Source organism: Echinops telfairi, unplaced genomic scaffold, assembly GCF_000313985.2.
Source record: "Echinops telfairi isolate 266 unplaced genomic scaffold, ASM31398v2 ScPeMD7_7469;HRSCAF=8507_0, whole genome shotgun sequence".
Classification (NCBI taxonomy): Eukaryota; Metazoa; Chordata; class Mammalia; order Afrosoricida; family Tenrecidae; genus Echinops; species Echinops telfairi.
Genome location: NW_022111372.1, coordinates 28,175,656 through 28,201,988, shown reverse-complemented (window position 1 = coordinate 28,201,988; position 26,333 = coordinate 28,175,656). Strand labels below are relative to the sequence as shown.

The 26,333-nt window shown below is 46.5% G+C and overlaps 1 protein-coding gene across 1 annotated transcript; it reads right to left on the bottom strand.

The window, feature by feature from the left end:
- Window positions 1-12,323: 12,323 nt before the first annotated feature.
- CBR3 (carbonyl reductase 3) lies at window positions 12,324-22,769 on the bottom strand. The gene is made up of 3 exons (XM_004696943.2): window positions 22,421-22,769; window positions 20,704-20,811; window positions 12,324-12,801 (listed from the first exon to the last, which is right to left on the bottom strand). The coding sequence occupies exons 1-3, from the start codon at window positions 22,707-22,709 to the stop codon at window positions 12,365-12,367; spliced, it is 834 nt and encodes a 277-aa protein (XP_004697000.1). The 5' UTR covers window positions 22,710-22,769; the 3' UTR covers window positions 12,324-12,364.
- Between the last annotated feature and the right edge of the window lie 3,564 nt (window positions 22,770-26,333).

Sequence of the window (26,333 nt, the reverse complement as noted above, 5' to 3'; positions counted from 1 at the left end):
GATTGCTGCGGCGCCGCTGGCAGCTGAGACCGCGGAGGAAGCGCTGCGCCGGAGCTGAGCTCCAGCTGCTGTGGCTGGGGGGCGGGGCCGGAGCTGCGGGGCGGGCCCTCGGCGAGTGGGGGCGTGCCCGGGCGTGGCCTCGGCGAGAGGGGGCGGGGCAGTACAGCGCCTCGACGCACGGGCGGGGCCTTGTTGCTTAGGCCACTTCCTGGAGGCGGCTCTTCAGCTCGCGTGGGCGGGTCCTGAAGGATTTTCTGCGTGAGGGGTGGTTCCTCGGTGAGTGTGGGGGCGTGTTTTCAGAGCGCGGTTGGGCCGGGAAGCGGATCTTCGGCTTATGGGCGTGGGATTTGCAGGAGGATTTTCAGCGCGCGGAGAAGCGGTTTCTTGACTAGTCGGGGCGGAACCTTGGCGCGCGGGTGGGGACCAGGAGGCGGGCCCTGGGTGCGTGGGGGCGTGTCTTAGGGGGTGTGGGCGGGTCCTGGGCGCCCGAGGGCGGGTCATCAGCTCCGCGGACCTGTAGCAACGCAGGCAGAGCCGGCCGCGTTGTCCGCAGTTTCCGGGTCTTGTGCTCGTCGTTTCAAGCGAAAAGATGGCTTCCGCTTGGTGGCCGGGATGCTCCGGAGAAAGCCTCTTGCAGTTGGTCGGGTGACATCTCCCGAAACACCCGAATGGAAGGAGACTTCGGCCTGCCCGTCAGCCAGCCGGAGGTAGTCCACCATTGTTTCCCACCCCATGGGAAAAGCTTTGTTGTTAGACAAGGCAAACTTTGGGGCCCAAGAATGGCTTTCAACTCCACCTCTCCGCCAAGCTCTCTACTCCCGGGAAGAGGCAGGATGAACCCTTTCACAGTCGCCGAGGACGCAGAGGGCTTGGGTCCCACGTTACGGGCCCCTCGCCTCCACAGACCTGACCTGAACCTTTCCGACCCTCGGCGGCCGAGGTGAGGTTAATTTCTTCAGTTCTTAAAATGAACTCGCTAAAGTCTATCAATATTTTCAAATAAACCCCAGCCTTTTTCTTCGTCCTCATCCTTTCTCACACTTGGACACTCCGGAGCCGCCAACCTGGCCCCGACACCTGCAGGGCGAGACCCCAGGAGCCATGGCAGAGTTCACCTGAGCATCCGCGCTTGTTGATGGCTTCCGAAGGGGCTCCCAACCAACCGAGGACGCCACCTGTTGATTGGATTTGTAATTTCTAGAGACCTTTACCTTTTTAACCCCCGATGTTCTCATAAGAATTTTCAGGTATAGTTTCAGGTAGCATGGAGTCCACGGGACTGAGTTCGGTTAGTTTAGAGTCAGGTCTATGAATCGAATCGACGAAATTGCAGTGAGTCTGTTTTGGGAGTCGACTTTACCTAGGGTAAGCACCCGTAAGGATCCCTGGTTGGTGTAGTGGATATGGAATGTAGCGTTGGGCTACATTCGAAACCACAAGCCACTCCAGCTGCTCCGCGGAAGAACTGTGAGACTCTCTACTCTTTAAAGTGTTAAACAGTACAATGATCAACGTATTAACCGCCTCCCCAAGGATGATGAACAACAGAAACATGGGTGAAGGGAGGCAGTGGGCGGTGTAAGATATGAAAATAATAATTTATAATTTGACGAGGGTGGGAGGGGAGAGAGGGAAAAGATAGAGGAGCTGATACCAAGGGCTCAAGTAGAAAGAAAATGTTTGAAAAAGGATGATGGCAACATATGTAAAACTATGTTTGATACACTGGATGTATGGATTGTTATAAGACCTGTAAGAGCCCCCAATAAAATGATTTATTAAAATAAAAAATTAAATAGTTAACAGTCTCAGAACTCACCGAGGCAGTTCTAGCCTGCCCTGTAAGGTCACCCACCATGGGTCGGACGTTAACTTGATGGCAGTGAGCTTAGATATTTTGTGGATGCAGCCCATGGATGAGCTTCAGGAATGAGAGTCTATGACATTTAGAAATTATATATACTTTTTTGTATGTGCATTTTTCTGGAGAAAGACAATGTAGTTTGTATCAGATTTTCAAGGGATTCTTTGATCTCCTTGATAAGCTAATTCCACTCACTACTTGGCATATTCCACGTTCGCCAGATTAAATCCTGGAGTGACCAGTTTACAAAATAACCATACAACAGCAGAGAAAAACTTAATTCCTAATGAAGATATGATAAATTGCTTTTTATAAAAACAAAGATGGCAACCACGTGAGGCTTTTTTTCTTTTAATCCTAGCTAGACTACACTAAACATCAAAGAACTGCCATATACCCACCATTTAAAAGAAAAGAGAAAGGGAAAATCAATCTATTGGTGTCAAAACCACCATGTACCACTTTGTTCTAACACATTTTTATGAATTCATGCCAGCACCTTGTGTTTATTCAAGAGTGCTTCCGAAAGTTTGAGGAGAAATGGAATTAAAAGATAACAATTTTCCTTGAACTTTTTGATGCTCCCTAGTGTGTCAGCTATCTATATAGAACTCTGTGTGTAGGTGGAGGAGAGTTCATTTAAATTAGGTTTTATAAATGTCAGCATTGTAATTCCTCAAAGGACCAACTTAAATTATAATCAAGATTGACAAATATGTACATTAGATTCTGAAGGTTTGTTCTTATAAATAATAGGTTTGTTCTTATAAAGAATAGATTCTACTTTCTGGGGTTAAGTTGTCGTCTCATACTTCAGGGTCTACTTAGCTCTATTTCGATCTGTAAGTAGAGTGAGTTCCTTGTATATTAGGACTGATATTGTTAAGGGGCCCTGGTGGCATAATGGGTTACTCATTGGGCTGCTAACCTCAAGGTCAGCAGTTTGAATCCACTAGTCGCTCCATGGGGACAAAGAAGGCTTTCTACTCCCATAAAGAATTATAGTCTCAGAAACCCACAGGGTCAGTTCTACCCTGCCCTGTAGAGTCACCATGAATCAGATTCAACTTGTTGGCAGAGAGTTTGGAGAGCTTGTTAAGTTATTGTTAGATGCCATCAACTTGGTCTCAACTCATAATAAGCCTAAATGATTGCTTAGAACTTCCCCCACAGGGAAGCAAATTACCGTACCAGTTTAACTCCCATGGAGTGACTGATGGGTTTGATGATGACCATTTGGTTAGCAGCTGAGCACTTAATCGTTGCATCAACAGTCTTCTATATTACCACTACTCAAGCTAATCAGGGTATCTCAAACTTAATTTAAATGAAAGCTGTCATTTTATCCTCTGGACAGTAAGAAGGTATTATACATCATTGTTGTTAGCAGCTATCAAATTTGCCCCTGACTCATGGTGACCTCATAATACTCCTATAACTAATTCAGGTATCTCAACTTTAACTCATTAAGGGATCTCAAATTGAAATTTGGCTCCTGACTTATGGTAACTTCATGCTCAGTGAAAAGAAAACACTGCTTGGTCCTGGGCCATATCCATGCTGGGATGTGATCCAGAGGCTTTTCAGTGCCTAGTTTTTGGAAGGAGATCGCCAGGCCTTTCCTCTTAGTCCACCTTAGTCTGGAGCCTCTACTGAAACTTATTCAACATCATAGCAACACATGAGATAAAACAGTCATGAATGAAAACCATGTCCCTAATATGAAAGGTGAGAATTCTACCACTGGATTACTAGTGATCCTCTTTATAATATCACAGGCCAAGTAGATCCATGAACTTTCCACGTGCAGATATTGACAACCCTTTGGGCTGTGTCCTCTGCAAACTAAATTTTATGCCGACCACTTCCATAGTAACCACTGTTGACTTCCCTCTCCTTTTTGGTAGTCTTCAACCTCCTTAGATTTCCCCCGGTTCCTCTTAGATAAAAAGAAGTCTTGTGTAGTTCTGTATTTGATGCCATGCCCACTTTGTAGTTGACTCGAATTAACAATGAAAACCTTTGTCCTATTATTATCGGCAGTTTCATCTCCATAATACACGGTTGTTCTTGGTCTTTCACAATCCTCACTACAATTCAGTAGGTGAAGGGAAAGGCAAAGGGCCAGGTCCCTCCCAAGCTGGTGGTAAGCATGCTCACCCACACAGGCTTCAGCCTAGAGAAACACCTCTCAAGAGAGCTGATGGGGAAGGGGCCCTGCGCACTCTTGTTCTTAAAGACATGCATAAAATTAGATAATCCATGTAAATATACCTCATTTACACCACCTTTCATCTAATCTATGGGGTGTGGGGTGGAGGGGGGACTCACAGGATCATTTGGGAATATAGTCACCATTACATTGAAAAGAAAGGGAGTGCCAGGACACTTCATTGTGTTCGTGAGGAACTTGTACATGTGTCAAGAGGCAGTTGCGCAAACAGAGCAAGGGACTACTTCATGGTTTAAAAGTGGGAAAGGTGTGCATCAGGGTTTTATCCTCTCACCACACTTAGTCAATCTGTATGCTAAACAAATCATCAGAGAAGCAGAATTATATGAACAAGAATCCGGCATGAGGATTGGAGGAAGGCTTATTAACAATCTGTTATGCGGGTCGCACAATCTTGCTGACAGTGCGAAGGACTTGATGAACTGGTTGATGAAGATCAAAGATTACAGCCTTCAATATGCATTACAGCTCAACGTAAAGAAAGCCCAAATCCCCCAAACGGGACCAAAGGTAACATCCTGATAAGCAGAGAAAAGATCGAATTTGCCAAGGGTTTTATCTTGCTTGGATCCACAATCAATGGAAACAGCAGTCAAGATATCAAATGATGCATTGCATTGGGTACATCTGCACAAGATCTCTTTAAAGTGTTGAAGAGCAAGGATGTTAGTTTGAGGACTAAGGTGTGCTGGCCCCAAACCATGGTATTCTCCATTGGACATTGAATAAGGAAGACCAGAGAAGAGTGGATGCATTTGAATTAGGGTGCAGGGAAAGAATACTGAAAGTACCACGGACTGCCAAAAGGACAAACCAGTCTGTCATGGAAGAAGTACAGTCAGAATGCACTTTAGACAGCATATGGCTAGACTGCGTCTTACTTAGTACATGTCAGGAGAGATCAGACCCTAGAAAAGGGCATCATGCTTGGTAAAGTAGAGGGGTAGCAAAGATGGGTTGACATAGTAGCTACATACAGTGGTTCTCAAACTGTGGGTCACGACCCCTTTGGGGGTTAAACAAGCCTTTCACAGGGGCCGCCCGATTCATAACAGTAGCAAATTTACAGTTATGAAGTAGCAACGAAAATAATTTTATGGTTCGGGGGTCGCCAGAACATGAGGAACCGTATTAAAAGGCCATGGTGTTAGGAAGGTTGAGAATCCCTGAGCTACAACAAGTTCAAACACAATTGTGAAGGTGGCGCAGGACCAGGTGGTGTTTCAACCTATTGCACTTAGGGTTGCTATTGGTTGGAACCAACTTGAAGGCCCCTAACACTACAACAACCATATGACTTACAATTCCCTGAGTTTTAAATGCCTGCTTTCCCTCAATCTTTTCCTAGAGAGTTGCGTGTGACCTCTGTAGGCAATGGAGCTGGTTGGACATGCACTGGGCATGGAGGAAGCTCAGGAACTTTGTGATCTGACAATCCTGGGTGTGATCCTAGCTCTTGACACCCAACGCTGTGGCTTTGGGCAAACTAGTTCACCTCAGCAAGCCTTTATTTTAACTTGGCAAAAGAACACGTACACCTACCATAAAGGACTGTTTGGGGCATTATGTAAAATTAAGTGTGAACATACTGAGCAGGATGTGTAGCTTCATATGTAATGAATTACACACATACTCCAATCCCCCCCCCCCTTTTGATTCCAGTCAATTTTTCCCTTTACAGCAGTGTTTCCCAAATTGGGTGAGACTGCCCCCTGGGGGTGCTGGAAGGATCCAGTGGGTGCTACAGAAGAAGAGCATTAACACTGCATCCTGGATTAGGGGCTATAGTACAAACATTTTAAATTGCCAGGGAGGCACTGAGTAATTTTTTTTCTAAAAGGGGGACAGCAAGCCAAATATGTTTGGAGACCATGCCATACGACATTTAAAAGTGCAAGTGCTTGTATTTTAATGCTGTGTGGTTAGTTGCCATAGGTTTGGCTCCAACTCATGGCAACCCTAGAACCAAATGAAACGCTGCTCCCCCCTCCACCTCTCTGACCCCTGCGGGGATGGTTGGTACGGTGGAGCCCATTGTTTGGGCAATGGTGTCAACCCATTTCATTTAGAGTTTTTCTGGTTTCCCGCCGATCCTGCCCACTTTCCCAAAGATGACCTTTTCTAGCCACTGATTGCGATGTTCCTTTTCATTGTAACAAACACAAGCCCAATTCATATTAACCTAAGAAAAGGGGGATTCTACTTGAAGTAAAATGGGTAACTTGGAGCATCTCTTGGAACCCAAGATCTCAGAAACGGTCTGGGAAAAGGACTGCCTGTCACCAGGGAGGGTCCAGGACTGGCCCTCATTGGGCCACTGTCTTAAACTGCGTCCCCTGAGGGTTAGCTTCATTATCCTGTGCTACAATCTGCACACTGCTGGTCCGATCGTATAGGGTGAGACATGGCTACTAAGAGGAGCAACCCTGTTACACTAAGAACCCAACTCAGATTTCTAGAAGAGGCTCTTTGGCCCAACCTAGGTCAAGTTCTACAGCTGTTCCGGTCAGCAGAGGTGGCAACAGCTGCAAGCATGAGAAGGAAGAAGAGAGGTGGGGAGAGAATTCCTGGGTAGAATTTGTAGGTTCGCCTGAAGACTTTCTCATCAAAATGGCAAACATCCTCTGACCCTAGTGGTTTACAACTAAGGGTCTTCCGCTTAGGCTAGCACCCTTCTTCTCTGTCAGTTTGTCGTACTGTGGTGGCTTGCATTGACTGTGATGCTGAAAGTCATACTAGAATTTCAATTTTCAGCAGGCTTCCTCATCATGAATAAATTTCAGTGGAGCTCCTAGATTCAGACAAGCTACTGATCTATTTCCAAAAATTGTTGCTGTTAACTCCCATTAACTCCATTCCCACTCACAGCGAGCCAGTGTACAGCAGAACCAAACACTGCCTGGTCCTGCCCGTCTTCACAAGTGATGTCTGAACCCATTGCTGCAGCCATGGCATCACTCCCTCTCTCTGAGAGTCTTCCCTCTCTTTCACTGATCCTTTACTTTGCCAAGCCTGATGTCTGTTTCCAGGGATTGATCTCTCCTGATAACAGGTCCAAATCTATGCGAAGTCTTGCACTCCTTGCTTCTAAAGAGCATTCTGACTGTACTTCTTCCAAGACAGCTTTGTATTTATAGATAGATTTTCAAACATTGGTCAATGGAAACCCTTGGAATCACAACAGAATACTGACTGATTTAGGGCTAGAAAGTGCTGTACAATAAATAGTCTATGGCCATACCCCCTGAACGTGCCCCATCTCGTCTCATCTTGGAAGCTAAGCAGGGTCAGGCCTGGTTAGTACTTGGATGGGAGAAAGTGCTGCACAATAGCTGAAACGACCATGAAGGTAGTGTAAGACTGGGCATTGTTTTGCTCTGTTGAACATAAAACAACTCGATGGCAACATAATAACAGTACGCGAGCTGCATGTCAATACAAAATGTCAAGGGTGGGATTTCTGTAGAGCCCAAAGCAGGAAACTAAAAAGAGGGATTGGCAACAGAAAAGTGGGCGAAGGGAGATGTCAGACAGTGTAAGACATGACAAAATAATAATTTATAGATTATCAAGGGTTCATGAGGAAGTGGGGAGTGAGGAGAAAAATGAGCTGATACCAAGGGCTCAAGTAGAAAGAAAATGTTTTGAGAATGATGAAGGCAACAAATGTACAGTGCTTGACACAATGGATATATGTATGGATTGCGATAAGTTTTGTACTAGGCCCCAATATAATGATTTTTAAAAAGAAATCAATAAAAAGAGGGATTGGGCTCTTCTGAGTTATTATGGGTGACACAATTCAGCCAGTTCTGAGAGTACTCCCTCCCTCTGGAGTACGAAAGAGCAGAGTATCTCTAGAGTAGTGCAGAGGCAGACGATAGTCAAACTCAGGAAATGTACGGAAGGCCTTTACAATGTCCTTAGAAACAAACAAGAAGTCATTAAAATGCCTTGAGAGCAATGGCCTGAGACAATGAGAAAAGGTGAATTTAATCAGGAGACAGAGAGATGGGCAGAGGAAGTGAAATATAGTCAGTTTTCCTTTTCTACCTAACGGGGATAGAAAAAGATAACGAATACTTCACCCTGCTGCCATAAGTACGACCAAACTCCAAACAAACCCACTGCCATGGGGTCAATTCAAAAGCACACATATATACATGGCTTCTGAGGCTGTAAATCTTTACAGGAGCCGGCAGCCTCATCTTTCTCCCACGGAGCACTTGGTTCAGTTTTAATTGCAGTTTTCAGCAGCCCCGCACCGAACGCACAGGCTCCTTATACAACCATCAGTCAAGACAGATAAACACTGTTCCTTGGGATCAACCAGAAAGAACAACCAAAAAACCCAAATTCACAACCATGGAGCCGATGGCAATTCATAGCAACCCTTTAAGACAGGGCAGAACTGCACCGGTGGGTTTCCAAGACTGTAACTTGACAGGAGTAGAAAACATTGTTTTCCCCCACAGATAAGGCTGTTGGTTTCAAGGTGCCTGGATCACATACCAACTCATTACTTCTTAGAAATAAACAGTTAACCTTTTTAGTTCTGGTCCCCCAAATACACAGCATCTTCAGCATTTCTGTGTCCAAAGATATGATGTGACCTTTGTGAACATGATAAGTGACTACGTTGCTATTTCCCACATTGAAGATACTGGCACAAATTTAGAAATCTTGTCATCTATTTGGTTTGTATCTCTCCCTCCCCACCCACCCCTGTTGTATTTTTGCAGTCATCTGGTGAGCCAGTTCTGAAACTCCCTTGCATATTTTCTCTGCAAGTACTTGCTTTTTTAATAAGATGCTGTGGCTTCCAGGTCTGCTTTCTATGGGGTATAACCAGAACCCGAAGGTCTGGTGCAAAACCAACCCATTTGAAGGCAGTAAACACAGAGGACCCTGTTGTCAAAGTGGCGGTGGCTATGGCTGGATTAGCTTCTGACTTATGGTGACCCCGTGAATAATAAAGCAAAACACTGCACTTCCCCCATGACCTCACTGGTTGCAGATCAGACTGTTGTGATACGTAGGGTTCATTAGCTAATTTTCAGATAATCTTGCCAGGCCTTTCTTCCTAGTCCTTAGTGTGGAAGTTCCACTGAAACCTGTTCATCACCATAGGAGCAGGCAAGCCTTCACTGATGGGTGTATGGTGGCTGAACATGAAGTGCATTGGCTGTGAGTTAAACCTGAGTCTCCTGCAAAAGCCCACTGCTGTCAAGTCAATTCCAACTCATAGCAACCCTCTATAGGAGTGGTTCTCAACCTGTGAGTCGCGACCCAGTTGGAAGTCGAACGACCCTTTTACAGGAGTTGCCTGATTCATAACAATAGCAAAATTACAGTGATGAAGTAGCAATGAAAATAATTTTATGGTTGGGGTCACCACAACATAAGGAACTATATTAAAGGATCACAGCATTAGGAAAGTTGAGAACCACTGCTCTATAGCAGGCGTCCTCAAACTACGGCCCACGGGCCACATGCAGCCCGCCAACGACATTTATCCGGCCCACCGGGTGTTTTTGCCCCATTTGTTTTTTTTTACTTCAAAATAAGATATGTGCAGTGTGTATAGGAATTTGTTCATAGTGGGTTTTTTTTAACTAAAGTCCGGTCCTCCAACGGTCTGAGGGACAGTGAACTGGCCCCCTGTTTAAAAAGTTTGAGGACCCCTGCTCTATAGGGTTTCCAAAGCTGTAAATCTATTTGGGAGCAGATAGCCCCATCTTTATCCTTCAGAGTGACTGGTGGGTTTGAACCACTGACCTTGTGGTTCACAGCCCAACACTTACCTAACAGTGCCACCATGGCTCCTTGATCTTCATGAAAGGTGAGAATTGTATCACAGCAATCAGTTATCATAATCATAAACTAAAAACTTAAGGCCACTGAGTCCATTTTGACTCAAAATCACCCTTGAAAACAAAGTAGAACTGCCCCTTTAGGTTTCCAAGGCTATAAATCTTTACAGGAACAGAAAACGTCCTCTTTCTCCCTTTGAGTGGTTGGTGGCTTTGAACTACTGACCTTGTGGTTAACACCCTAATGTGTAACCATGCCACAGAGCTATCTTAACTTAGTTTAAAAAAACAAAAACAAAACAACACAAAACTCACTGGAATCAATTCAATGCTGACTCACAGCAACCCTACAGGACAGGGCAGACCAGTGCCTGTGAGTTTCCCAGACTAACTCTTTACAGGAATAGGAAGCCTCATGGAGCAGCTGGTGATTTTGTACCGCTGGCTTTGCCAATAGCAGTCCAATGTGTAACCACTTCCACCAGAGACTATAAAAGGGAGTTCATCTGACGGATCATCCTGGGTTCTAAGTTAAAGGGAGCAGAAGAGGGCATCCATGTCAGAGCCAAGAAGAGGGCTAGACAAAGTGGCAGCCTCGCGAACAAGATGGGAAATATAGGATGAGCACCTCACAAACCCTCTGTGGGAGGAGCAGTGGGGGGACACACAGAATGCAAGACCCAGCACGGAAGAAAGATCCCTCCAAAAGGCAGTCCTCGGAGCTCTTCGAACTAGAATGCTCAAGCCTAAGAATCCATTGACATGTACTTGAATCTAATAAAAGCGTGATGCAAAGGAAGACTGCAGAGCTAAAACAAACCCAGGATAATCTATCATCCCAAAGAATAAATTAGATGTGGCTAGAACGTTGGCTGAGGCCTGGCCCCACTCGCTTGACTGGTGGTTCTCAGAATGCCTGGCCAACAGCACCTGCTTCACCTGAGAAGGTGTTGGCTGTGACCAGCAGTCCATTTTGGCTCATTTTGCCCTGTGTGTCCAGAGAACAACTCCTGGTGGCATTTCTGGCCACGGTCTTTGTGGAAAGTAGCCCTGATGATGCAGTGGTGATGTACTCAGCTGCTAACCGAAGGCCCAGCAATTGGAACCCAGCAACCACTCTCTGGGTTCTGGAGAGCTGAGCAATCTGCTTCTATGCAGATGACAGCCATGGAGGAGCACAGGGAATGTGTGGCTGATTACATCCAAGAACGACCACCCCCTTTACCTTGGGACCAGAAGAACGGTGTAATGCCCAGCTGCCATTACTGAACACTTTGATCAAAGATTCCATAGAAAAATCCTGATCAGAAAAGGGGAAAATACAGAACAGATTGCCAGTCCTCCAGATTTTCTGGGGCCTTGGATGGTTGGATGAACCCGAGGCTATTGTCCTGAGATCATCTGGAAACATTATATCTAACATTGCCATCAGATTCTTCTTAAAATCAAAACAATCGTTTTACTTAATTAGTAATTATCTGCTTTAAACAATGCACCCTTTTAGAACTGCTTGTATGGGATCAAATTGGCAATACAACTCACAAAGCGAGATGGGAGCCTTGCGGGCAGTGAGTTTATGTCAATGGGGAGGAACAACTCCGAAAGGAGGGCGAGCTTGACGCCACAACTCAATAAATAATGTCACTAAATTGACCAAGTACAAAGTGTTGAACCATCATGTGTTTTTCTGTGTATATTCTTAAAATTAAAAAAAATAAAATAAGATTACAGCCTTGAAACCCCATTGGGCCATTCTAACCTGTCCTATAGAGTCAGTATCAGTTGGAATCAACTCAATGTCAAGAGGTTTGCTGTTTCACTTTCATGGAACCTGGATGGCAGACTTTTCTTCCGTGGCACCCCTGGTTAGACTCAAACCTCTAGGCTTTAGGTTATTAGCTGAAGACAAACCCTACGTGCCACCCAGGTGCCTTGTTAGAAAGACTACTTCATAGGCCCAATGCCAGACCAATTGAATCCGAAATTCTGGGGAGGAGACACATATCAAAAACCCCACACCAGCAGCCCTCAAATAAATTCCAACTCATGGCAACCGACCTCACATATGGCAGAGTAGGACTGTGCTCCACAGGGTTTTCAATAGCTGGCGCTTTGGAAGTAGGTTGCCAGCCCTTTCTTCTGAGTTACTCAAGCCTGCAGCCTCTAGGTTAGCAGTTGAGCACTTCACCATTTGTACCACCCAGGGAGTCAAGGAAAACCTGCCCTCCTGGCGGTCCTGACGCATGCAAAAATTTGAGAGCCACTGGCCTTACCTTCTTTTCCTCTTGGATTAAATCGTTTTTGGTAGAGCGAAATCATTCCATCTTAGATTCTAGAACTAGAGACCTTTCTGACACGGAGATTCTGATCGACACTTAGTGAACAGAAAGGGAAGCAGAATCCGTTCTTTCATGTCACAGATGTTTATTTAGCACTGAGCTTCAGCACAGACATTTACCAGTTCTGGACGACTTTGTCCCGGACCAGCTGGCCATGAGGCTCAGTAGCATCTGGGGGCAGGAGGGCCAAGTAGACGGGCGTCTCGGCCCCCTCCTCCACAGTCCTGGAGCCGTAATCCCCAGCCATGTCAGTCTTCACCCAGCCAGGGCAGCAGGCATTCAGCAGAATCCGGTCGGCTTTTCTCTTCGCGTCCAGATTCCTGGCCTGGATTCTTGATAAGACTGTGACCCCCAGCTTGGACATGCCATAGGCTGAGCTGGGCCAGCCCTCCCGCTCATGCACTTCGTTTTTCGTATCCTCCACAAACTTCTTCATGAGGTCCACCAGGTCCTCCTCCGTCAGTGTCTCACATCGGAACTTCTCCTGCAGGTCTTCTCTGCAGTTCTCCAGAGCTTTTGAGCCCTGCAAACTACTGATATTCACGACCCGGCCTGAAATAGAACAATAGAAGTGGGGAAACGAGTCATTGATAAAACTACCATTGGTTGACTAGAACGCATCATGCTTGGTTGTGGATTGGGGTCAACTGCTGATATCAACCAAATATTCCAGAAGGCATAAGATCTGCACCACCAGTGGATTTCAACATTGCTGACACCTCTTTTTCACTGACTAGAGAAGCTCTGGTGCTGCAGGGGTTAAGCACTTGGTGACTAATTCGAAGGTTGCTGGTTCAAACCCACCAGCTGCTCTGTGGGAGAAAGATGTGGTAGTCTGCTTCAGTAAAGATTCACAGCCTTAGAAACCATGTAGGGCAGTGCCAGTCTCTCCTACAGAGTTGCAGTGAGTAGGAATCAATGTGATGGCAATGGGTTCCATTGGCAAATTTTTAGAAGTAGGTCTCCAGGCTGCTCTTCCTAGTCTCTTAGACTGGAATCAAACCCCCTGCCACTGAGGAGATCCCAACTCCTAGTGACCCTAACTATATAGGGTTCCCAGGCTGTACATATTTACAGGAGCTGATTGTTTCCTCTGTCTCCCTCAGATCAGCTGGTGGGTTTGAACTGCTAACCCTGCAGTCAGCAGCCCAGCACTTAACCAACAGTTCCACTATGGCTCTTTCTTAGTCTGGCAACTCTGATGACATCATCCACCACAGGTGACCTTGCTGGTCTTTAAAATACCGGTGGCATAACTTCCAGCACACTGCAATGTGTGAACATCTGCCCGTGGTGAAGAAGTATTGCACATGTGGAGTAGGTTGATTCTCCATCCTGGTTTTGACTTCTACTATCGTTTGGCCAGAGCTAATAAACGAATAGATATTGGTGATGGTTGCATAGCATCATGATTCACGTAATTAGTCTCACTGAATTGTGCATGTGAAAAATATTGAAATGGAAAATATGTTATCTATATTTTTACAACAATAAAAGCCCTTAAGATTGTCAACAAAGAGTAACAATATTGGCTCATCAGTTGTAACAAGTGCACCACAGGAATGTGGAGCAGCAGATGGGATAATGTTGTGGTTTCTGCACAATTTTTTTCTGAAAATCTAAAACTGCTATAAAAAAATAAAGCCTATTATTATTTTTTTAAGATAGGCAATTGAGTCCCATTTTGGGGATTTCAAGTTGGAATTCAACTGGTGGTACAGTTAATGCCCTCAGCTGCTAACCCGAAAGTTAGAGGTTCAAGTCTACCCAGAATCATGTCAGAAGCAAGACCCTGGCAGTCTACTTCCAAAGGAACCCCATTTTACTCTGACACAGAGTCAGAGTCCACTCCCTGCAAATGGTTTGTTTAAGAGACAGGCCCATAAAAACAAATCTATAGACCCCAAAACTCCACTGGAAGCATTTCTGAACATCAAAAACTAGTAAACATGCTGAGTTTACACCCTCCACCTAGCACCAAAAAACCATCAATTTTCAGATCATTTTTATTAAGGAGCTCTGATGTCTTAGTGAGTTCTACATTCGGCTGCTAATTGCAAGGCAGCGGTTGGAAAGCACCAGCCATTCGGAGGGAGAAAGATGAGGCTTTCTACTCCCATAAAGATCGGCAGTCTGGGAACCCACAGGGGCGGTTCTACCCTGTCCCCTGGGGGCGCTCAGCGTTGGAATTGACTCGCTGGCAGTGAGTGAATTTCCTTTGTATTGTGCGAAGTAGCAAGGTAACAGAACATCTGCCATTTCTGCAATCTTCACTTGTACAATTCAGTGGCATTAATGAAAATCACCATGTATAAAACCATCACCATTAAGTGTTCCAGAATTTTCCCATCACCTCAGTGGAAGGCCGGTGGTGTCCTGGGGTTGTTCTTGTTATATTACTCTGCTCCTATATGAGGGGGCTTCAAAACGTTTGTGGAAAAATTGAATGAAAAAATAATATAATTTTTTATTTCTTTTTTCCACAAGCTTTTTGAAGCCCCTTCATATTTTCTGCCCCCAGCCAATCTCTCTGGGATTTCCTTTTCTGAGTGGCATTCTCCACAGGCCCATGCTCAGGAGGTCGGGGAGAGCTATATATTCCATGTGGTGTTCTCTCCTGGGCCCCAATCCCAATTCCATATGAAGAGACCCTTTCTGTCCTTAAAAGTAGTGCCTTGGGGGAGGCATCACTCGAAATAATTGTGATTACACAACTCATTTTAAAGGTGATTTAACAGGGGGGGTGGGGGTGGGTTGTTCTAAAATTGATTGTGGTAATGATTGTACAATTCTTCTTGATATTTTTTCTTGACATTATTTATTATTGAACTATTGAAATGTATGATATGTGGATTAGGTGTCGATAAAACTAATTTTTAAAAAAAAAGGTAATCCCTCATGCATCCTCCAGGTACAGGTATCTATGATGCTTCAATCTCTCTCTCTCTCTCTCTCTCTCTCTCTCTTTTTCTTAACCCCCAACTTTTAATTTTGGAAAATGTGAAACCTATAGGAAAATTGCAGGACTAACACACACCTGCATTTCCTTCCCTGAAATGCACCAGCTATGAACGATCAGCCACGTTTGCCCTCGCCCACTTACTCCTCTTGCCTACATTGCCAGCGTCATGAACCTTACCCCAAATACTTCAGCATATATAAGGGAGCTTCAGCAAGTTCATGGAAAAACAGAATAAAAAGAGAATGGAATTTTCCCATGAGCTTGCTGTAGCTCCCTGCTATATGGGAACAAAGGAGGGGCCCCAACATAGTCACAACAGTGATCTCACTCAAGGCCTTCATCACTGTGCGGAACTACTAATGTACAGCCCATACGCCAAACTTTCCAGGTGTTTCAAACATGCCCCTTGATAGTGTGTTGTTGATTTGATTTAATCTAAGATCCAAGGTGGGATCACATAGCTGTCATCTCTCTGGAGTCTATTTTAATCTGCAGTAGGGGACAGTGACAAAGCCCTTTTTGAAAAACTCTAGGCAAGTATTTTGTAGCATTCACACCCAAGGTCAGTATTTTGTAGCATGTTCTCCCAATTTAGATTTGTCAGATTTTCCTCATGATTCAAAACTCAGCTCATGGCCGTCAAGTCTTTCTGACTCACAGCGACCTTACACATTCGCAGTTCAAAACATAGCCGCTACACCACCAGGGCTTATGGAAACACCTTTCAGGTCATTCTAGAAAAGAGTGGGCAAGTTGCTCCCTCTACTGGTGTGGTAGTTGGCTCGCTTATGCATTCAATGGTGAACAAATAAGCAAGCTACCATTGTTAGGGTGATATTATATAACTCAATACCAGAGACCTGGTGGTGTAGTGGGTTGTGCCTTGGGCATCTAACCGAGAGTTACAGTCTCAGAAACCCACAGTGGCAGTTTCACCCTGTCCTATAGGGTCACGATGAGTCAGCAGTGAGAGTGTGAGCTGCTTTCAAATCAGTTTGGCATGGGAAAGTGATTCCCTGCGCATGAAAAGGCAATGGTGCTCAGAATTTTGCCCCCAAGTGAACTTGAGGTTTACCGGAGAGTCATAAATATTTTTAAGGGATTGTACATCAGATTCCTGCTGCAGTTCATAAAACAGATGTCTAGAGCAATCAGCAATTATGCAGAGCTTTAAAAAAAGCACACCAAGCTCACTGCCATCAAGTCAGTGCCAACTCATAGCAACGCGATAGGGCAGGGTGGAACTCCCTCTGTGAGTTTTCGAGACTGGAAGTGTTTACAGCAGAAAGCCGTGAGTGTCTCCCGAGGAGCTGCTGATGGTTTTAAACTGCGGACCTTGCAGCTCGCAGCCCAGAACATAACCACTACCCACAACACCACCAGGGATCCAAACCTACAGCTTAGAAGATGTGATTCTGAACCCACTCTGGTATTGGGTGAGTGGGTGCCAACATTGGCCATTTTGTTGACCATTGTGGTGTCTCCATTTAGAAGGCTCCTATAAGGAATTTAAGCAGAGTCGTGTGCAGCTGGGGATCATGGTGGCTCAGTGGTACAAGTTCCACCTTCTATGTGCGTGGCATAGTGGTTTTGCGTTGGGCTGCTAATCACAAGGTAAACACTTTGAAACCACTAGCCTGTTCCGCTGGAGAAAGAGGAGACTCTCTACTCCTGTAAAGAGTTACAGTCTCTCCCCTCAGGACCAATAATGAGAGTAGCAATACCATGAGGGTAGGGGGAAAAGGGGGGAACCGATCATAATGATTGACATACAACCCCCCCACCCCAGGGGGGACGAATAACAGAAACATGGGTGAAGGGAGACAGCCGACAGTGTAAAATATGAAAATAAAAATAATTTTTAATTTTCAAGAGTTCACAAGGGGTGGGGAGTGGGGGGGCAGAAGGAGGGGAAAAAGGAGAACCTGATACCAAGGGCTCAAGTAGAAAGAAAATGTTTTGGAAATGATGATGGCAACATGTGTGCAACATCCGATACAATTGATGTATGGATTGTTACAAGAGCTGTAAGAGCCCGCAATAAAATAATCTATTAAGATAAAATAAAAAGTTCGAGTTGCAGGAACTCACAGGGGTAATTCGACCTTGTCCCATGTGGTTGCTCTGAGTCAGACTCAAGGGCAGATGAAGGTTTGATCCCTGGTCACTGTGTCCCTTGCACAGCCACAACCCACCTGCCAGAAGAGGCTTGCAGGTTTCCAAGATGTGGAATCAATTTCAGCAGAGATGGACTAGGAAGAAAGGCCTGGCAACCCACTAGCGGAAACCAGCCAGTGAAAACTGGATGGAGCAGGATGGCCCTCCTGTGGTGCCTGGGACCACCTTGATGCCAACTCACAGCTATGAGGAGCCCTTTGTGCACTTCAGATCCAGGCCAACCTCATTCAGCTAGCCAGATGGTGGCATGTCACTTTGTTTCGGTTACCAAGACACCGCCACAATGCCACACCGTCAGCATTTCCCTAAACTGGATCACTACATTCTAAAAATGGTAACTTCCCCAGTTAGATCCCGTTCCTTCTCGTCACCACTTCATAACGAGCCTGTGGAAGCAGCTGATCTTAAGACTGAAGTGGCGTACTCTGGGTTGATCCCTGAAACACACCCCTACCCTCACCCCACTCCCGAAGCTCCCATTATCTTTAGAAATGGCTTGGTTTCCATTTTTGCCACACTATACTGTTTTACTCCAGGAGAACTAACAATCCTGATTTGACAGAGAGATGAAGCCAGAAAACCTGGACACTATTCCCAGCTCTAGTATGACCCAAGTCCGCATAGAGAGGAGTACTGGTGGCCCTCTAGGATAAGCTTAGGTAAGCAGTCCCCGACTACTATTTGAAAATCTTTATGGGACTAGAAAGCCTCATCTTTCTCCCTCAGAAGGGCTAGTGGATTTGAGCTGCTGATCTTGATGTGAGCAGCTCAATGCACATCACTCCATGACACTATAGCTCTTACATAAGAACCATATGTACCTTTCCCGATTTCCCTACAAGTTCAACATAAAGACACTCTAGGGGTGAATCTCATTCATAACCTGGGAGTGCCAGTAATAGGGCTCCCAACTGGTTCATGCCAGTTTGATCCCTTGCTGAGAAGTTGCCTTTCCACCCCAGAGGAACTGAATCAGAATCTATATTCTCAATCACCTGGGGATCTTACTGAAATACAGGTTCCGATTCAGTACATCTGGAGTGGAAATGAGGAAATGCAAGGCTTCAGAGTAGAACCAGAAGGAACCAATTTGAAGCCCTGAATAGAATACAATGCAGCTGCCCCAAAGGATGAGGCGGCTCTCCCTTCAGATCGGGAAAGAGCCCCAGGTCTGTGGGCCTCAAAACAAAGCAAAAAGACACACTGCCACCCAGTCCATTCCGACTCAAATCAAAGATAGGGTTTCTGAGGCTTTAACTCTTTATGGGACGAGACCAACCCAAACCAAACTTACTGCCTTCAAGTTGATGCCGACTCATAGTGACCGACCATACAGGACAGGGTAGGCTGCCCCTGTGAGTTTCTGAGACTACTAATTCTCTGCTGGAGTAGAAAGCCCATCTTTCTCCTGTAGAGTGGCTAGTGGTTTCAGACTGCTGGTCTTGCAGTTAGCAGCCCACCACGTCAACAAGATATATGTGTGGTAAGTGAAAAAACTAGATGGTGAACATTATACTTATTGTGAGCCTTTGTGTTTTGTTTTGTTTTTTATAAAAAAATAAAGGAATATGCATTCAGATGTGTTTAGATTTGCATTTTAAAATGCCAGCCTCTGGCTGGAAGCACTCGCTCACTTCACAAACGTCTACAATCAGCATCTGCCTTCGGGCTTTCTCTGTTCCCCACCCACACAGCAACTAATATAAGCGATTCCCTGTAGACCCCTGGGTGGGAACTGGGCATGTGGGGGCAGGAGCAAAGGTACACCTCTCACCATCCACAGTTGTAAGATTTTAAGAGTTTCAAATGCAAGGATAATCCTTATTCAGAACATTTGTTATTTTAAAAGTGAGTCCATGGGTGGTACAAACAGGGCTGTGCTCAACTACTAGCCGAGAGGTGGGTGGTCCAAACCCATCCAGAGGTGCTTCGGAAGAGAGACCTGGTGACCCCTCTGCAAGGGAAAGGTCCTTGTCCTGAAAAGCCTCTGGAGCACAGTGCTACTCTATAGTCCTTGGCCACCGTGAGGCGGATGAGCGGGAGAACAAATACCTAGAGCATTTTCAGCATCTCAGTCTGGAAGCACCACTGAATCCTGTCCACCATGGATGACTCTGTGGTATTTGGAATACCGCCAGCAGCATTTCCAGTAAGAACCACAGACTTCTTCCTAAGAGCACAGTGGAATTGTTGGGAAAAGAGAATACTCAAGGAAGTTGCCGGCGCTCTTCCTCCCGGCACAGAGGTAATGCCACACAAGTGAGTGGCGAATGGCTCGCTCCCTGCCGAGGATGGCACTGGCCCTCAGAGGCCCAAAGGCTGCTCGCCACTGTGTCCCCAGCACCCAACATAATGCCTGACCTTTGGCAGTCACTTAAGAAATAACTTGAAAAATGAATAACAATGATGTATTATTTGGGGGAATATAATCAGGGTGTTCTTAATAAACTTTCTCTGAGCTTCTGAATAAGTTTGACAAAGTTGGTACAAGAGAAAAGGGATAATATTTGAACAGGTACTAACCCTGGGCCCCCCAGAAAAGCCAGTCTGGACGCATCACCTTGACAAAGGATTCCTGAAATTGATGAACGGCAAGAGGTCTTTTGGGGTTCGGTAACCTCCTATCCCACTAATTGTCTGTCTACCTATAGTGTTATGTGTAGTGGTTTGCATGCTGCTGTGAAGCTATGCTAAGTACTGGCTGGGTCACTCATGGTGGAAAGGTTTTAGCAAAGCTTCCAGACTAATGCAGACTCGGCAGAAAAGCCTAGAGACCTACTTCTAAAACATTAACCAATGAAGACCTGAAGGCTCTCAGAAAAGGATCCTGTTTAGTGCTGAAAGATAAGCCCCTACATTGGGAGCAAAATGAAACCAAACCAGTGCCACTGAGTTGACTCCTACTCATAGTGACCCTGTAGGACAGAATAGAATTATTCCTTTGGGTTTCGGAGGAAAAAATCCATCTTTTTCTCATGGATTGGATGGTGCTGCTAACCCACTGCCACTGGGGCTCCTTCCTACATTGGAGGGAACCCAACACACACAGGACTGCCACCAAGGATTCAGGCATCTGATTGTGAAGGTGACCCATGGCTGCGCACTCTGTTGTTCCCCATGAGTGGGAGCCAACTCTAAGGCGCTACCACCACTGCTACCTCCTCCTCATCTTACCTTTGAATTCATGGCATAGATGCCCCAGAGAATGTGGAATGTTACCCCTCGGCAACTCTTGCCAGGCAGCCCCATTCTGGACACCCGCAGCTCACTCCCTGGGGACACGGTTGGGCAATCCACATGCTCACCGGACTTACCATGAGGTTTTATTATTGGCAGTAATTCAGTGCAGACATTTCTCGTGGCAAAGAAGTTTGTCTTCAGTGTCATCTCAGCCTGGATGTCGAAGGGGGTTGGATCATCAACTTTCACAAAGAGAAGAAAACAAAGAGAACATCATAGATCCACCCTGAAATCCATATGCCCAAGCGGATCTTAAGGCATAAAAATCAAATAAAAGGAAATTACTTTACGACAGCGTTTAGACACTGTCCCACCCACCCACCACCCACCCCCGCCAGTGGTTCACAAGCTAGTGTGTGCATCAGAATCACTTGGAGGTCCCCTTAACACCAGATCTCTGAGCTCTACCTAGAGTTTCCGATTCAGCAAGTCTAGGGCTGGTGGGGCTTTCTGGGAGGTGAAATCCATTCATGTGGTTGGAGGTTGCACTGCAGAGGAAAGGCCTGGTGATCTACTACAGAAAGCAGCCACTTTGGAAAGCCCCAGGGAGCACAGTTCTACTCTGACAGCAGTGGGGTCAGGGCTGGGAGGGTATCAACTGCAGGGCAGCTGCAGGTCGAGGTTGGGATTTGAGACTGTGCAACAGGTTCCCAGGAAATGCTGCAGCTACTAATGTACGAGTTCCACTCGGAGGACTCCTAGCTTTGAACACTGAGCTGAGGCTGCATCAGCAGGCTCCTGGGAAACGCATACAGCTCATGATTCGGCAGGTGAGACACGAGGTGATGCAGACGCTGCTGTCCAAGGCCCACTTTACCAGGCTCCAGGGCTCTGCGAGCCCATCTACAGTCTCACCTGATGTCTGGGGCGCGCCAAGGCCAGCTCCCCTTCATTTCCCACCGCTCCAGGATAGGAGCCAGAAAACACCTCGGGCAGGGTTGCAGGTGCGGATGAGCTGCGCCACCTTGGGCCTGAGTGACAGGGCTCAAAAGACTGGCTTCCACTCCAGAATCATTCGTTTATCCCTGTTCTGCCTCTTAGAGCTAGCTAGCAGGCATCCGCTGGGCATTAGATCGGTTATAAGTGAAGCAAGCTTGTTTGTTTCTTTGCAAACCCTAGCACATGGTAGCTCGGTGGCTTTCTTAAAATACCTAATTAGAATAAACCCCAATGGTAGAGGCTATTTAAAACCACCCCTACTAAAGTCGGATGTCAACCATTACTTCTCTCGGGGAGGGAGCCAAGCCTCGCTTCCTTTCGCCCAGAGCCTATCAAAGCTCTCTGTCAAAGAAAGGCTAACGTCCGGCTCTAAAGTGCCGGGGCACTCGAATGAATCTGGCCCTAGTGCTGCATTTAGCGCTGCATTTCCTGTGCGGAGCCCACAAATCTGGCGTCTATGAATGCGCCCTTTCAAGGAAAGCGAAAGCCCCGAGTGAGGCTGGAGACGCTTTGCTTAGCAAATGTTTCTGGCATCGTGCAGAAAAGCTGATGAGCTTAGCAGGGCGGGGTCCCTTCCCTGGAGTCCGGTTTTCTGGCGAACCGCTGCGGCTGGCTGGTCGGGCGGCGCACAGGCTCGGACAGGCCGGGGGACAGGCGGGGCGCGCGGGGCGGGCGGCCTCCTTTCGCACAGCGAGCCACCCCGAGAGCTCCACGCAGAGCCGCCCTCCTGGGGAGGCGAGAGCTGAGCGCGTCCCGAGCGGTGGAAGCGGCTCTCTCGATCACCCAAGAGCATGAGGGCGCTTGCCCGGCACCCTCGGACCACCCAGGGACCACTTGCCTCCCCGCACCTACACTTGAAGGCGATGCCCGCGTTGTTGACCAGCACGTTCAGCCCGCCGTACTCGCGGCGCAGGAAGTCCCGCAGCGCGCGGATGCTCTGCGGGTCGTCGATGTCCAGCTGGTGGAAGCGCGGGTTCAGGCCCTCCGTCTGCAGCTGCTGCACGGCCGCCCGGCCGCGCTCCGCGTCCCGCGCCGCCAGCACCACGTCCCCGGAGAAGTGCCGGCACAGCTCGCGCGTGATGGCGAAGCCGATGCCCTTGTTGGCCCCGGTCACCAGCGCCACGCGGCTGCAGGACGACATGGCCGTGTGGAGGGGCGCGCGGGGGACCTGCACTGAGAGCTGGCCAGAGTCTGTGAAGCAACTCAGAGCTAAGTTTTGGAATCCTGGGTTGTCTCTGGGAAAGCCAAGCTACCCAGCCTCAGTCCCTCCCATCTGAGGAGGGGCAGTCACTTGTAACGCCCCCTCCCGATCTCCACTTCCCTTCTCGCTGCGCCGCCTGGCCGGGGCACAGGGAGACGCACCCATCTCTCATTCTGGTCTTTCAGCCTAGCGGGGGTCTGAGAATGGTGTCTTTTCCCCAAAGGAAAGCCAGTCGGTGATGAGTCAATTGGGGGCCAGAAACTCATGGGAGCTGGACTGATGAAACAATTTTGGGAGAACCCCAAAAGCAGAAAAAACAAGTGCTGAGTAATTCTCTTGGGTGGCTGCCCAGCGTGCACTGCAAAATGGCAATGCCTGTTCTTTTTTCTAAGATGTAATGAACTGTTCTTAGATAGGGTAACTGCTGCTGGGGACCCGGGGACCCAGTTTGCTTAGCAGAAACTCAAAGTGAGAGCCACGGAAAGAAAAAAATCTTGTGACTTCCAGCTGTGGGCTGGGTACCTATCCCTGTGTGATGCCCATTGTGGCATCAAATGGGAGGGAATCTTTATGTAATTCTTACTGTGTGCCAGGAGTTGTCTTGGGATGCTTCTTACTTCCTATTTACCTAACCCCTCTGAGTGCTAAAAGTCTACATTTTAGGTTTGTTGAAGGTCATTTAATAAGTGAAAACACACACACACACATGCACACACGCACACACATGCTCCCCATCAGGACTGTGTACCAACAAACAAAGCTCAACTGAAATTAATCCCTAAAGGCGTGTCAGGGTGTGGGTGCAAAATAGAACTCCCCGCCCACTTTATCCTCCGGCGTAATCCAAGTGTGTTTGATTATTGCCTGAGAGCTTCTGTGCCCTCATCGTGAATCAGCTTTTCCCAAGCAGAGCTGGCTGAACTTCGAGCGCCCCTGTCACCCTGACTCCACGTTCTCCATCAAGTCAAGGCCATCACTGAGGTCTGGAAGGTGGGCCAGGCCACTAGGGCTTCCCCTAAGGATTACTGTAACTTTGTTTTTAAAGATTTAGGATTACACAGGCTGCCAATATCTTCTAGCGTGAGCTTAGTTTTGTTTTGTTTGTTTTTAAAGAATCTGTGCATGTCATCGAAGTTGACCACTCTGTCTGCGTGACGCTCTTCCTAATATGCCCTCCACCATATGCCCTCCACCGTAGAATCCTGCCTTCCACGTGGGAAACCCTACTCTTTGGTTCCCACTTGGAGCACAGTCACCACCCATCTATCAGTGAAGGCTGCTTGCACGGTGTTATGATGCTAAACAGGTTTCAGCGGAGCTCCTGGACGGAGACCAACAAGGAAGAAAAGCCTGGAAGTCTACTTCTGAAAACCAGAGAGCGAGCCCCTGTGAATCATACTGGTCTGATGCACACCAAAGAACCCGGCAGCGTTGGGTTCTGTTGTGCATGGGGTCAGCAACAATAACTCTTTTTAATATCTGTGCTGATGACACCTCTCTCATTCCTGTGAATAGGTCGTTTGTGTCATATATATATAGATATATATGTTAGTGCCATCAATTCAGTTCTACCACATAGCGACATAGCTATGTAATCAGATGCACATCACATCCATACACATATATAATAACTTTTCTGGTCTAGAAATTTTGATTTTTTTAAGTAAAAATATCATAGTACCTTAGAAGTATTCAGAATGTCAACAAACATTCTTAGGATTGCCTGTGCGTGCCGAGTATTGTTTTATTTCGCTCAAGAGGCATAGAGTTGCCCAATGGGGGCCAGGCATGCGCTGTCTCTTGTACTGCCGAAATCTTGATTGTTTCAGGGAACCAGCCTTTAGTTTCATCTATTCACCACCACTGCCTCCAGCACCTCCTCCTCCTCCAGGCCTGCCTCCCCGCATGATGTTTCTGGCTTCACTGCTTTCTGATCACTCTTTCTTCTGCTGGCGTTGGATTTCATTGGCTCTCTTACTATATTCTTCCTGTGCAGGCTGAGCTTACCATGTTGAGTCCGGTTCCTTTTCCAAAAGTAGGCATCCACCTTTTATCAACTTCCCACTAAGGACGGCTGTAGTGGCGTTTCACAAACATGGGTATGTTTTGACCGTTACTCAGTTCAAACTGCTTTCTAATTTCCCTTTGGCTATCTTTTTAACTTTTTTTTTCTAGATACAATTTCTAAATTCAATTCCCAGGTATCTGCAGTTGACTTGTCACTCACTTCCATGATGGTCAGAGAACAGACTTGTGTGACGTGAATCCTTTTAAAAAGATGTCAACAAACAGGAGAGAGATGTTTAAACCTGTTTTGAGGTCAATGGCAACACTCTCAGAGAGGGGCTAACAAGTGATGGACAAGAGGAAGGGAATGACTGAACCAAATCCACGGAAGGTGAGGGTGGATGGTGTCCAGGGCTCAGAGAGGGGGGAGTGCGCTTGAGCAGCAGGTTCCTCAAAATAGGAGAGAAGGCAGAATGTGCAGTTCACTTGCAGGCACGTTGAGGAACCTGAAGTGGTATTTCTTTTCTCTTTGGAAGGTTTAGAGATTTAAGATAACCAGTTGAGAGAGATTAGCTTCAGACATCTGAAGGAAGAATAGCTGTTTTTGAATAATGAGTATATGAATTTATTAGAGGATGAGGCAGTGTTGACTTGCCAAATTGGGGTCCATTTGGGATCTTAACTCATCAACAGCAAGAGAGTCCCATGTCCTAAGCATTCATTGTCCAGCTGCTAGTGCAGGTAGGGAGGTGTGGTGGTCAAGCCAGGCTAATAACAGCATTAAGGGCCTGGCTTAGTTTCCAAATGTTGCACTAACAGAGATGTGAGCAGTGGGTGGCCTTAAGGAACAGAGAGCTATTTTCTCACCATTCTAGAGGCTGAGAGTTCAAATCAGAGTCTCAGTCATGTCAATTCCTTCCTTGTAGACAGTTCTAGGAGCTCATGGTTCTTTGACAGGTAGATGTCCTCACGTAACACTCACTGTGTGGGTGGGCTCATTAGAGTGTTTAACCTAATCTTTTAATAACTCATAAGTGATTAGGTTCATTTTATCTATTTTTTTAAAATTTGTTTTGTTGACATATAATTCATATGTCATCTAATTCAATTAATATATTTGAAAGTTAAGCAATCATCACTACAATCAATTTTAGAACACTTTCTTCGTGTTTGTGCTCAGTTATTAGCTCTGTTTTTCCACCCAGCCTCCCCTGTCAGAACTGTAAAGAACTATTAATCTAGTCACTGTCTCTATGGATCACCTATCCTAGCTTTCCTATGAAGACAATCATAAGAAAAAAATTACCACCAACAAAATAAAACATAGAAAAAAAGTCAATCCAAGAGAAAGCAGAAGATAATAGAAAATAGAAAAATTCCAGGCCTTGAGGACGATGATCCCAATTAGAGCAGCCAGTCCCCAGAGAGGACCACATGGCCAGCCCCACTGTGGGACATGACGCCCCTCACTGACCCATGGCCCAGCGGGGGACAGCACCTGAGATACAGTATGGGAATTGTGCCTGATCTGATCCTGCCACACCAAAGCAAAGCACT